At 37.4% G+C, this 14,006-nt stretch overlaps 1 protein-coding gene across 1 annotated transcript in view; it reads right to left on the bottom strand.

Annotated features, from left to right (window-relative positions):
- EXOC6B (exocyst complex component 6B) overlaps nt 1–14,006 on the bottom strand; it is a 543,568-nt gene that overhangs the window by 139,524 nt on the left and 390,038 nt on the right. The window contains exon 20 of the mRNA XM_011365544.2: nt 6,898–6,971. Coding sequence (XP_011363846.1) covers nt 6,898–6,971 — 74 coding nt within the window. The remainder of the gene's footprint in view (nt 1–6,897; nt 6,972–14,006) is intronic.

Here is a 14,006-nt window from a genome sequence, read left to right as displayed (position 1 = left end):
CAAACCATAGCTAAAAGTTCTTTCCTGAAAGCCTGTGTATCAGTGTACAGCCGACTTGTCTCTGTCCTGGGGATCTTTCCAGAAAATTCTGCAGCTGTCTCTAAAATTGAACAATACAGCGACAATCCAAAACATCAAAATCGAGACAAAGTGGCACCCCCTAGAAGCACCAGGGCCATCCGAAGAGAGATTTTGGGAAGAGCAGAATGTTAAAAAGGCCTGTTTTACAAATATGAGCCACCTACACAAGAATGTAAGCTTCAAGAGGGCAAGGACCATGTTTTATTCACTGCACTATGCCCACTATGCCACTATACCCACCGTAACGATGCTAGGCATATGCTGAATGAATGAAGGAATGAATGAATATTTTCTGATTAGGGAGGTCTATCTATATCTACATCCAAGTGTTGTGCCTGTGTCAAGACACGGACTATGGTCTTCAGGAACTTTTAGTGGCTCTGTATCAGCAAAGAGATCTACACAGGTGATCTGATATATTAATTACTACATCCTCTTCTGATCACCAAATGCCTTTGGGATTTAATGACTCTGGATCTCATCTCTGAAACAACTCCACCTACATATACATGCTACCCACATAGATATGCTACCTTACCAGTGGTGCAGATAATCTTTTCTATACAGGTAACATGTTTTGTGGCCCAAACCACTCCTTCCAACCCCACCATTCACATCAGTCACAGGAATGTCATGTTCCAATTTCATGAGTTATCAAACTGTTTGATTTCTGACTCTGGTGCAGATGACTGCCAGTTTTACAGGTTATTATTCAAGATCATACACAATCTGAAGGTCAACAAAATATTTCAGTGGAGCATTTGGAGAGTATTTTTACTGACAGCATTACCGATCCATACACTTGACTACTAAAGGGCTTACATACCACTCTGTTTTCTTCCACCAAGAATATCCTTTCATTAAAACTTTCCCCTCCTACCTTCCCCCACACCTCATCTTCTCCACCATGACTCCACTGACAACTGCTCAGTAAATACTTAGGAAAACTACAGGCCACCTCCTATCTCTCCAAAACCCCAAGTTACATTCCAGCATGTAAAGGACCAGTATTAAGAAGTACAGGTGGGAGATGGCTTTCTTCCTGTTAAATATAGCTTAACGGTTGGGATGAAGACTGACACCTGAGGCCTTTTAAGATGTGCGCCTGCCCTTCTCCGAACCAGGCCTCCTAGTTAGGGGTTGTTTAGACTGGTCTGGATGAAACATTAAAAAAGAAATTCCATTGACTATATATCATTTTGATATGTGGTGTATCAGACAAAATCAGTTTTTGGTATAAACAGGTGTTCTACTGAGGCTAAAATATAAGAGATTATTAAGCAAAGTTAAGATTTTTTCCACAAGAGCCAGCAGCAGTCTGGCAGAGGGAAGGTTCCTCTTAGTGAGAATATTGTTTATTAGACTTAGGGCAGGGCAAAAGAGAAGAGAAGGCAATTTGATTCAAAAACCAAAATTTCATTGAAAGGAATCAAGACAGGATAGGAAATAGGAGAGGCAGTTCTTCATAGTTAGGTTCTTGAGTTATTCTCAGGTTTATCCACCTGATGTGGACCAGCTGAAGGTATTGATTTTACATCAGAATTTGTTCAACATCTCCAAAGAAATATACAATTATTTCTCTTAGGTCCTATAGTTATTTTTAAGGCAAGTTAAGTGCCTGCAATGGAAATGCACTGTGTTTACTTTAGAATGAAGGTTTAGAAATTGGGGAATAACTGGCCTAGAGGGAATGTCACAAGCTCAATCTAAAAAAAGCTGCAGATATCTTGGGATGGCTTTGCTGCATAAGAGTCGTTGCCAACAAGCTCCATTCAGGAGATCTGATGCAATGTCACAACCTAGTTCATTCAGCTTTATAAAAACTTATGTATATCGGAAGTAAATGACAGTTGGGGCCAAGGAAGAGAAAATAATGTGATATTACTAAAGAAAAGAACATACTCAAACTTTTTCCTGTTGGTCATACATGTAAGGTGAACAGACATAAAATAAATAAATAATGTATGTAATTATCTGGGGGAAGTTGGGAGTTCCTCACAATGAATGTGAATAACAGAAATGTGAAATGTCTCTGCATGGCCTGCAAAAAGCAGCATTTGATGAGGAAAGGCATAAGACATTAAAAAAACAAAAAAGACACATGAAGAAGCTGCACAGTAAAAATAAAGAATAAAGAAGAGAAATTAAGAAATGGAGATTTAAAGAAATTAGCTTAATACTTAAAGGAAGAAAGTTGGTCTAGATCCTGGTTAAGTCAAAACACGTACACAAATACACACGCTTTTAAAGAAAACTTAAAACTAGCTATTTTCTATGCTTTAAGTACCTTCTTCCCATCAATATCTATCTTCCTTTCAGTTTAACCCTCTACCTTTTCCATGAGATATTTTATAATGACTCAGGTCTACAAAGACCCCTCCATTTCATGGCCTCTTTGTATTTATAGACACAAACTTGATCTAGACTTGCTTTGTTTATTTCGCATCATTTATATAAAAGTCTTATATCCCAACTAGAGTGTAAGTCGAAATCTATTTCCCCATTCCTTGAATTTGGGCTGGCTTTGTGACTAGCTCTGGCCAACAGAATAGAGAGTTTGCTAGTTCCAAGTGTAGGCCTCAAGGGGTTGCTCATTTCCTCTTGCTCTGTTGGAACTCTGTCGAGATGCCATGTGAATAAGCCTGGGTTAGGCTGGATGAGAGATCACATGGAGCAGAGAAGAGTCAGCCCAGCCAAGACATCCTAGACAAGGCAATCCCTGGACAATCTAGAAAACTGATATTGAAGCCTAGATGAGCTCAGCTGAACCTACTGTAAATTGCCAATCTGTAGAAATTTGAGCTAAATAAATGGTTTTCATTTTAAGCCAATGCATTTTGGAGTAATTCGTTATGTAGCAAAAGCTTCAGAAATAACTGAAACATACACAATGGCTATAACCTATGAATGTAATACTCATCACAGTGTGCCTTATACCAGAATCAAGTATTTGCTGATCACCTCTTTGCTCCTGGAGGACAGAGACTGTATTACATTCCTTTGTGTATTCCCATAGCACCTAGGTTGTGCTTTGTTCATAGCAGGCTCTCAGAGTTTAATAAACTAAAATAAAAATCAACTGAGGTTCATATTCTGGTTGGTGTTCATCAGTGTTATCTACTGAATGTTTAACAGCAGAAGAAAAATACAAACCATAGAACTGTTAAAGAATCGAATAACTGCTGAGAATCTACTATTGGCCTTGCATTGTAATTCCCAATGATAAACCCTTTTAGGCCAGCAAATATTAATAGTTGAAGTGTACATGTCACTTCAAGATAATTAATAAGTGGGCCCTTAAATTGTGCTTCTCAAGATTTAGCATTAACCTAAATTTGGATTTTGACAGAAATATGCACATATTTAACATATGAATGTGAGCTTGTACTGCTATCCTACTTTTATGAACTTGAAAATGCAGAAAGTATAAAGTAGCAAAGACGGAGATTTTGATTTGTACTGTCTAATTCACATTATTATTAATAGCAGGCTTTCTAAACCTAGAAATCTGACAAGTGAGATATATATGTAAATTTACTATAACTTTGAAGTGCTATACAAATGTAAAATATCATGAAAGCTTGTATATTCAAAATGTCATTTCACTCTTTTCCTTAAGAAGCAGGAAAATTAGAATAGACAGGACAGGTGAGAAAGGATGAATAGTTTTGCTATCCACGTCTAATTTGCTTCCCAGTAAAATTCCATAGCTTTAAAATGACACTCTGCTATTACACTCTATAGAGAGATGATTTCATCACATATTCCATGTTTTGAATATTTTAAAAACTATTATCCAATTGATAGTGTCTGAATTACTTTAAAGCAAAAGAACATGAAAGCATGATCAGAATAAATATACTCATAAACCAGTGTGACAAATACACTCGGTGACAGTAAAAGAATATCTTTGCTTCACTGGACTGGGGAAAAATCCCCTTCCTGCATGGGTGTGCACCCTATAACCTGCCTTAATTTTAACTTCTTCCTTTAACTTCTGCCATTCCTGTTTATTCTTATCTTTGACTTATAAAGGGCATAATGGTTTAAATCAGTTAATAAGGTGGATAAATGAATCAGAACCTAAGACGTTTTACTTAGATAGGCTAAATAAACTGTTGTTAATAATATGTCTACGAGAAAAATATAGACCGAAAGGAGTAAAGTCTCCAATTTTGGTCCATAAAATCAGCCACATAAGGACTAAATAAGGAATGATTAACAATGCTACATTTGAAAAAGTCTCAATTACTGGCAGATAGGGAGCCAATAAATCAGGATAAAAAGGCTGTCCCCCAAATTTGGGTGTGTTAATAAAAACATAAAGAATCAAAGGGTCAAAGTTAAGTGCGAGAGATTTCAGCTAATTTAAAAAATACCTTCCTCATGATCAGATTGTCCTAAGGTGGACTTTGCTGCTTCGGGGTGGTGAGATCTCCTCGAGGAGGATGTTTACGCACAGTCTGGGGTGCTGTACAGGAACTCAAGTATCAAGCCAAAGGTTATACTATATGATTTTTAAAATTTGCCCCCAGCCCCCAAATTCCATGTCCATTTTAGGATTCTGAAAAGTATATGCAAAGGATACATATTCAAGGACATTTAATCATGCCTCATTTGGGTAAAGATACCTCCTTTGAACACATATTCCCAGGCTTTGTATTTATAGTTTGAACATCTCTAAGGTCAGAAGAAGCAGTTTCCTTTTAAAAAGATGCCCACTTTAAATAAGTTGTGAGAATGATTAAAATGAACTGCAAAAGGATCAATATTTTCAGCATGGTGTGTGGAAGAATAATTTTTCTCACACTAGTTTAACCTACCTGAGGCCTAGTAAAAGTAAGCTACAGCCTGAGAGCTAGGAAAGTTGTTCAAAAAATCTAAGTTAAAAAAAAATTTAGGCTGCTTTAACAGAGACAGACATAAATAGAAATTAGGTGATAGATTCAATGGGAAGAAGCATAGTCTTTCACTATTAGTAAAATTTTGAAACTTTGGGTTCTACTGTTAAAACATAAAGGGATCTGGAGAACAGAAATGTAATAGAAAATAAGAACGTAAGCATAAACAGAAATGCTCACTGACAGCTCACAAGTACTTGAGCATTCATCCTCGGCTCAGATTCACCTTCTTTTGGCTGTGCTGTCTAACTCATTCCCTTAGTTAACATTTTCTGTGAACACTAGTTGCTTTCCATAGGGACCAAAACCACCAACTAGAGAGAATGACCACACTTCCTTCTCATGAATAGTGAGAAGGGAAAATTTTTTTCTTTGGATGCGTTTCTCCAACGAAATTCAATTTCTGCTTTCCAAGAAAAGCCAGTTGGCTCAGAAGTCTGAGAAGAAACAGGGGGAAAGTCCAACAGATCCATTTCACAAAACCCTAAAGCAAAATCCCAGTCTTTCAGCCTTACATCAGCGAAGGGGTTAAAACCTAAATGTCTCAGTTGAGTAGCTAAATCCACAGGTGGAAGGGCTTAAGTGTAGAAAGAAATACTCAGCTCCATTTGTGACCATGCTGGGAAAGCCTTTATGTGTAAGAGAACCCCCACCTCAGCCCCAAAATATTAAGTTGACACACGTTTCTGGGACGCGGCCTGAATCCTCAAACTTTGGCGGATCTATAGAGACACAATTTTCTGTTTTCTGCTTAACAGAGCTTTCCAGAATTGTCATCAGATGACAGATTACACCACCCATCCACAAGGATTCAGGGGTAGCTCAGGCCATCCATTATGGGTTAAAAGCTGTTCCAGCATGAATCAAGTCACAGTGGTAAGGAGACTACCGATACAAGGGGTCCTACAGCTTTAAGAAATACCCTGGGCATCTAAAAGTTTTCAGAATGCAAACTATGTCAGCTCTGAAAACAAGAGGCACTGCATCATTATGGCAGGAGAAACAAAGCCAGGCCCTTTTTTAAAACAGACCAAAAAAAAGATTGTTTTAATAGGAGAGAAGCATCAGTCATTGATTCTTACTTCATTCACACTTTCTATCCAACCCCATCCATCTTCAGAGTGAAGAGTTGACAGAGCCCAGTTAACTTTCTCCCTCTTTAGGCCCCCGCCCATCCTGCTCCTCTATACCCAAACCACCAAGGCCTACCGACCCGCCATTTCGGTCTGCAGGCAACAGCCCTGTGGAACGACTCTTTCTACCTGATGGGCTTGCAAAGCTCAGGTATGCCTAAGGACCAGCTTTCATCGCATTACTTTAATAGAACTGCCTGTCAGGTTAGCATGACTGCTTAGGGCCTTTGCTACTCATCTTCTAAAATGACCACTTAGTCACTCATGGCTGACCATATTCCACAAAGGAGGGGACGGAAGACTTAAGGCAAGAGAAAAAAGTCAACATACCAAACCAACAATCCAGAATGTAAAATATTTCATTTTTCTTAAAAGCTGCTGCCCTCATTATCTGCAAACAAAAGTTCTCCGGGCAGGCAGTCTCTGCATCAGTGCACCTGCTTAGCATTGGTTTGCTGAGTTATCTTTTTGCTGTGTCTGCAGAAGCCAACTATAGCACAATGGGTCACATCACTTGAGGGTCACTTGAGTCCCTCTACCCTCTGGGTCCCTCCTCCCACCTCCTGCCTTCCCTTCTACCCACAAAACCTTTAACTCCACCATAGCTAAGGATCCCAGATAGCTAAATAAAAGAGGTGGCCTCAAACACAGAGAAAAACCCTTAGGTCTCCAGTGTGAATCGCCAACGCCAATCCCCCTCCCCTCCCCTTTTCCTTAAGACCTGATGGTCTTCAGTCACACATCTTAAAAGAAAAACAAAAAACAAAAACACAAAGACTTACTTGTCTCAAGTCGATGAAGGCCAACTGCAGCGTGTCCTCCTGGAACCCAGGCACCGGGCCGGATCTGGCAAACTCTGTGGGAAAGAAAAGAGGATAAAAAGCGCCTTTAACTAACCATGGACAGGGAGATTGGCAGACGGATGACAGGGAAGACAAGAGAGGCAGGGGGAGAGGAGGACCATGCTTCTAAGGAGTCATGTCTCTCTCCCTTCAGCTTCTTTGTCTGCCCTTCAAAATTCGTGTCATCAAAACACCATTAATTCCAGCATCCTGACAGCAAGGAAACTGTACTAATTCGACCTGAAATTTATTCCCATGAGCCGCGCTGGGCTTCAGAGTATTTGTTTTGTGAATGGACAAACAACTTGCAAAGGAGGAGGGAGTGGGGGAGAGAAAAAAGTTTTTCCTCTCAACACAATAAAATCTTCAGCTGTGAAACTCTTTTCAGTTCCGAAAGCTATTTATATTTTAGATCGCTGAAGGAATTTTCTAATTTCACGCCTGTCACCTCATTCCCTAAGCATTTATCAAAAAATATTCCCTGCCACATCATTAATTATTCCCTCACTGATTATTTGTATTATCTCATGAGTGCATTATTGCCAACACACACACACACCCCCCCCAGCAGCAGAGGCTGCCCCAATCCAGTGTCTGGCTCTTGAGCAAAGAAGTATTTGCAGATATGAAAAGGCCAATCTAAATAAATCTTATTACAAAAACTTAGAGAACATTTGCATATGTCCATCCTCCTAGTTATATTCTTCTTCCAGACTTCGACTTCTATTCCAATTCCAAAAATTCTTTTTCTCTTCCCTCCAATTTAGTCTTTGGTCAAAGAGGCCACATGAATGCTATTTGCGCTTTATAGCAGCGCCTTGGGTACATGCTCAGTTTATGACTCTGGCTTCTACAACATTAACGAGAAGATAACTGCATAGGACAAATCCTACTAACAGTTAAGAATGTCAAGTTTTATTGTCCCTAAGCCCTGCTTATTATGAAATCAAAAGGTCTTGTGTAAGCCCCCTACACACACACACACACACACACACACACACACACACACACACACACACACACACAGAGCAAATTCAAAAGTTGGACAGTTACTACGTCTTGAGTTGTCTCTGTGAAGCCTGAGTGCGATGGACATTTAACGGCAATCCACTATTCACCTCAAAAAACAACTTGAGTATCTGCTCAAAGCAAATATGAAAAGAAATGTTTTCCTTTCAATTATATTTTCCCCCAGGAATACATTTTAAAAATTATAGAGTTATATTTTTCTTTAGAAATTAAATAAAATCCATCAAGATATTTGAATACTTGTTTAGAAAATTACTTTATACAACTGCAACTGGATAGATTCAAATGATGATTTATGAAGACTGATAGGAATTTCTTTTCTTTAAAAATATTTCCCATTTAAGGGCTTCTTAGACATCACTGGTTTTCACAAAAATTCTTGCCCCACTTTAAAAAATAATGCTAACATTATTTTTTAACATAATAATGTTAAGTTGCAAGAATTATAGAAACAGTATGTGAAATAAAATTTAAAACAATTATTTTCTAACATAATAATGTTAAGTTGCAGGAATTATAGAAACAGTATGTGAAATAAAATTTAAAACAATTTATTAAACTAAAATATAGCATAAATATATTATAAAACTGTACACAAAAGATTCTTATATTAGACATTTCAAATAAAAATAACGCATAAATAGAGAAGAGAAACTACATAGCATGATTAGCATCACTAAGTTTCTATTTGCTTTGGAAAGAAAATTCAAATGTTATTTCTAAATTAATTCTGTCATACAGATAGCCCAAATGATTAAAGTTTTAAAAGAGTAAAATTTTAAAAGTGTACAAATACTTGATGAGGGCCCTGTTAATAGAAAGCGTGACACAATCCATCCTTCATATCTTACAATAGCCATTTTCTGTGATAACCTTGTATACAGCAGCTGTTCAAGTCAGATGTACAACTTTCCCATAATGTGCTCTTGTAGAAAGCAGTTATTTGAATTATAGCTACAGCCACTCTCTTTGACAGCCTTGATTGTCAGGTGGTCAGCTTAAATAAACTTCCCATGCCCCAAGGTTTCATCCAAGGCTGGTAGATTATCACTACTACTTCTGAATGACTCAAGGCTATGCTATATCATTTGAAGTATTGCAGTCCCCTCTGTCAGTAGGAACTCTACTTGAGTCAAAATGCAGTGACGAGCAAGGTGTTCTTCTGCCTACACATGTCCAACTCAACAGAATTATTCCATGATACATGGTTTGAGAGCTGGCTACACATTCTTGAATCTCCTGATTGCGCATGCTCCCTAGGGCTAACAGATGATGCTGATGAAACCACTCAGGAATCTGGATGTGATACATATTTAGTTTTCAGAGTCTCACTTTACAGACCTCATTTTTATGACACACTGAATCTTCCAGGTTCCTAGGGGCCTTTTAGATTTGATTTTCCTTTTACAAATTAGAGAATCGAAGAATGACAATTGCATTAAGATGTGTGAAAAAGATTAATTTTCATGTATAGCTTATGGAAATGTCTAATTACAGTATATTCTACTTCATATTTGTATTTTTCTCATTGTCTTATGTCATTCTTGTCTTCCCAGGTAAACTCTTTAGGGATAAGGACCAGATCACAGAAGCTAACAGGTATTCAAAATAGTATATGTTCAATAGATATTTACATATTAAATAAGTTACAAAAATAGCAAGATTCATTAATTATACACATTCCTCACTGCCAAATAAAAATCTTTGGATTGCAATAGGTAAGGTGTCCTCAACATGAACATCAATCAGCAGGCTTTTGGAATTTATAAGCTTCCTAAAATCCGGTGCACAGTGATTGAGGAAATGGGCTTTGAGATCAATAATTAATCAGAGTTTGAACCCCAGTTACTAGCATGGGCAAATTACTTACTTTTCTTAAAGCTTCAATATCTTTATCTCAGAAATGAAGCTAACAGTGCTTTCCTTATAGTGCTGCTATGAGGATTATATGAAATAACACATATAAAGCAGCTGGCAGAGTGCCTGGCATATCACAATTGATTATCATTACAATTAGTTTTTGGTGTGAATATGCATTTCTCCAGAAAGAATGTGCATAGCTTTCATTGAATTTTTGGAGGGTTGGTGACCAAACAAAGGTTAAGAAACACCGTTCTATATCCAGGACAAAATATCAGGAGAAATTCAGCTACCATTCAGTGATGAGTTAGTGAGCTATCATTGCAAATTTATTTACAGACAAATATTTCAGTGCTTCGCTTAAAGGCAGTTGGTCTAACTAATTACTAGTGTATTAGCCATAGCACAATAATTTCCATTAATATTGCTTTAAAAATGCAACAAATGCATAAAATAGATATGTAATTTGAGACTCAATATATCTTTAAAAACACGACTGTTCTCCTAGAGTCATTTTTTTAGACATATGAAAAATATTAATAGCACAAGTGTGAATATTTTTAAAAAAGAAAATTTGTATATAGTCTGATTTCAACTGGGTAAAATCTAACATGCATAGAAAACACAACAGTAAGCACCGACTTTATGATGTTAACTGAGGAGGTTAGTGAGAGGAAGATTACAAGAGGGCTTTATTCTTCTTTACATTTTATAAACTTTTGAAATGAGTACAACTACTTTTATAATCAGAGAAAGGTAATAGAAGAAAGCACACATACACACACACACGCCAAATTATTTAGTGATGATGATTTAGTGGCACTTCTCTAGTGGCAAAAGATATAACTTATTGAAGAGTTAGCATTAAGGCAACTGGGATTGATTTACACACCCCAATTCCCAGACATTGCTTGATATAAAGGAGGAAAACTACACGTGGGAGGGGGGCAAGAAGCCCCCAGTCTGCTGCAATACATTGATACAAACACAAATTGATTATACACAAGAAGCCTCTTTAGAGTCACAAATGAAGATCTTTTGACATCACAGAAAGGAGTACGTGAATGCAAGTGTGGCCAAGTGGAACCAGTAGATATATAGAGCACAATGGACAAGGCCTTGTCTGGACTTGTCTGTGGATTCCAAGATCTGTAGTAGGTTTTCAGGCTCTAAGTTTCTACAGCCTGGAGTTGCGCAGTGGCCTCAGCATCGCGAGAACATCAGGTGCTTGCTCCACTTAACACAGAACCAAATCTTCAAACCTTATCTTTGACTATCTCATGTTACTTAGAGACTGAGTCAAGGTTCCAGTGAGGCTGGCAAGAAAGCTTTCTCTTGGAAAACTTGTTCAGGTCAGTAGAACCCCTGAACAGCTCTGCAGCAGCCTACAGAGAGCTTGGCTCTTCCCAGCAACTCTTCCCTGCCCTTGTCCCTGCCCTTGTCCCTGCCCTTTCAGAGTCTATGCTGGTGTCTGGGCCTGACTCCAAGATCTAATTTGCAAATGTGAAAAATCTTTTAGTGAGAAAATTACCGACTCATTAAGTTAATAAAGGAAATATTTCATTTAATAAAATAAAAAGGTGTGACAGTCATAGGAAAGAAGGCATACTGCTAAGTGAAGGTATAAGCGGGGAAAGAAAATCATACAAAAAAGTATTTTACTTATGAAATATCCAACGTTCCCTCACATTCGCATACATACTTAAATTTATGAGGTGTGACAATTTTCTTTAAAAACGATATTAATTTCTCAAAAATATCCTGTAGGTTTACATTTCTAAAATCTTACATTGTAATGAAATGAAATTACCAAAAAGAAGAAAAAAAAAGTAGAGAGTCCACTAATTTCAAAATGCTTTCTAGACTTCTTGAAGGCTAATCCTAAATTACTAATTCTGTCACTTAGAGGAGGAAGAGAAAATTTTTTAAGTAAACTTTAGAATTAGTTGGTACATTCCCATTTGGCTAAAGAAAAAATATACATTTTACAAAGAACACTGAGCCCTAATTAGAATAAAATGATTGAGTCAGAGTTAAAAGGGGCTTTGAGAAGACAAAATGATTGCCTTAGTCTATAAGCTGTATATCTAGATAGGATATTTGCGAGTTTATCAAAATCAAGTTGTGATAAACAAAATATAAAACAAATTCTTTTGAATATCTGTAAATTGACAATAGAACAATAATTTTCAAAAGACGATGAGCAACAAGGTAAAATTTATTTCAGAAAAGCAAACCTAGTATAATACCTAGCAAATAGGTAAAATAATATTGTTACAGGAAAACCTAATTTGTTCATGTAAGTGGAAGTTGAAAAGACATTAGACAAAATTGTAACCAGAGGTCCCTGAATAACCTTCTACGCTATCGGTCCCAATGAACTTCCAGGTCAGGCAAGGGACAAGATAGCTCCAGCCCTCACTGAATGGACCAGGGGTTTGGTTTTGGCCAAAAATGCCAGGTGAGAAAGAAAACACAGTACCTCGGAGCCCAAAGAATGTTGGGTACTACTTGTTTATATCTTAAGATCATGTCAGGTCACATGTGGTTTTTGTGGGATTGAAAAAATAAGAGCTGCTGTTGCTGTATTAATATAATGGTTTCCTGGTATCTGGCTCCCTGGAGCAACAGATAAGGAGTGTGCTAGACTACGAAGTGTGGCTCCAGGGAAACTAAAGCCTTCTTGCATCACTTCACAGTTGCTCCACTAAGCTAATTACAGAGAGGAGTTGATGGATTCCACAGGGAATCCACTCAAGGCCCTGCTGGTCAGAGAAAGGTTGGCCAGAACATAGGAAGTAAGAATTAAGGCAAGAGATATCAAAGAGACAGGAAGAGGGCGGGGAATGGGAAGAAAAGGCTCCTTGGAGACTCAACTGACTATATCCGTAAAAGTGTGCTTTTATGAATATTTTACATAAAAAAATAGCTACCTTTAAGTATCTAGGGCATTACTCTGTGATGTAAATGATTCTTTGCTTTTACATTAAATATATAATTCAATAAACTTCCCACCTGAAGAAGGACAGAGAAAAATACGGGCTAACTTAAACTTATTCTCAAAGTTTCTGTGAGAGAAATCTGATTAAAACTGATAAACTCAAATGCCAAACCAGTACTCCAGTTTTTAAAATTTAATTCTCCAAGTTCAATTCTCCAAGCTCCTTTTGCTCTGAAAGACAATTGAAAACTAAGACAGATAGACATGGCTTTTTAAGTAATAAGGATTTAATCATCCTATAAGCTAGGAAATGGTCACAAGCATGAAGGAACTTTCATGCTGCTCCTAAGTAAACAGGCCAAACAATCACTATCTGGCTGTCCTTTGTACAGTACCACTGAGAGGAAGTGAAGGTCCAGGCACTTGCAGTGACTGGTGTCAATGACAGTACCTGAAGAAGCTGCCTTATGAGGAATAAACCTAGAAAGTGGGAGAAGTTGATTTCTATGTTTTGCCTGACATAAGAATCAGCAAACAGTTTAATGAAATTAGTTGGATGAATCTAGTAAAACAGAAGAGAAAACGATTCTGTTCAAGACCTAAGATGGAGATAATATGAATTCCTACTGTTTCATGGAGTACAGGGGGCATTGGATGCCTACATAGAAATATGTGCTGCTCTTTGACTACAAAATAATATTCTAAATGACAGATAACAATACTTCCACTGCATTCACTAAACAGTGACTTTTGCATTGTGTGATTCTTCACAGAGGAAGAAGGTTAAAGAAAGTCAAGACCATAACAAGTCGTAGAGCAATGTCATGCCAATGGCATTGCACTTTCCCTTAATAAGCCACAGAAAAATAATGCCTCCCCCCGCCAACCCCCCCACAAAAAAAGTAAAGTATGTCCTAGGACTTGAGTCCACAATCTAGAATCCTAAAGCTGAAGGGAGCATTTGTTATTTCTGAGGACTTTTACAGATGAATTAAGGCTACAAAGGTTAAGTCCATGAACTGGTTAGAATCTAATCCCTCTCAAAATTCATCATCCACCTAGAATGTCTAAAAACAAATATTCATTTTACATATTCTTTTATATACATAATAAATATACTTTTCCATTTAGTTAGGGAATAATAAAATCATAAAAATATATAGATTTGTGTATAGTCATAATTTCCCTCTGAAGTTCCCAAATGCCTTATAATTTTGCA

The sequence above is a fragment of the Pteropus vampyrus genome, unplaced genomic scaffold (assembly GCF_000151845.1).
Source record: "Pteropus vampyrus isolate Shadow unplaced genomic scaffold, Pvam_2.0 Scaffold113, whole genome shotgun sequence".
In the NCBI taxonomy this organism is placed as follows: domain Eukaryota; kingdom Metazoa; phylum Chordata; class Mammalia; order Chiroptera; family Pteropodidae; genus Pteropus; species Pteropus vampyrus.
The sequence above is the reverse complement of the archived record's forward strand: the minus strand, read 5'-3'. Positions and strand labels throughout refer to the sequence as shown.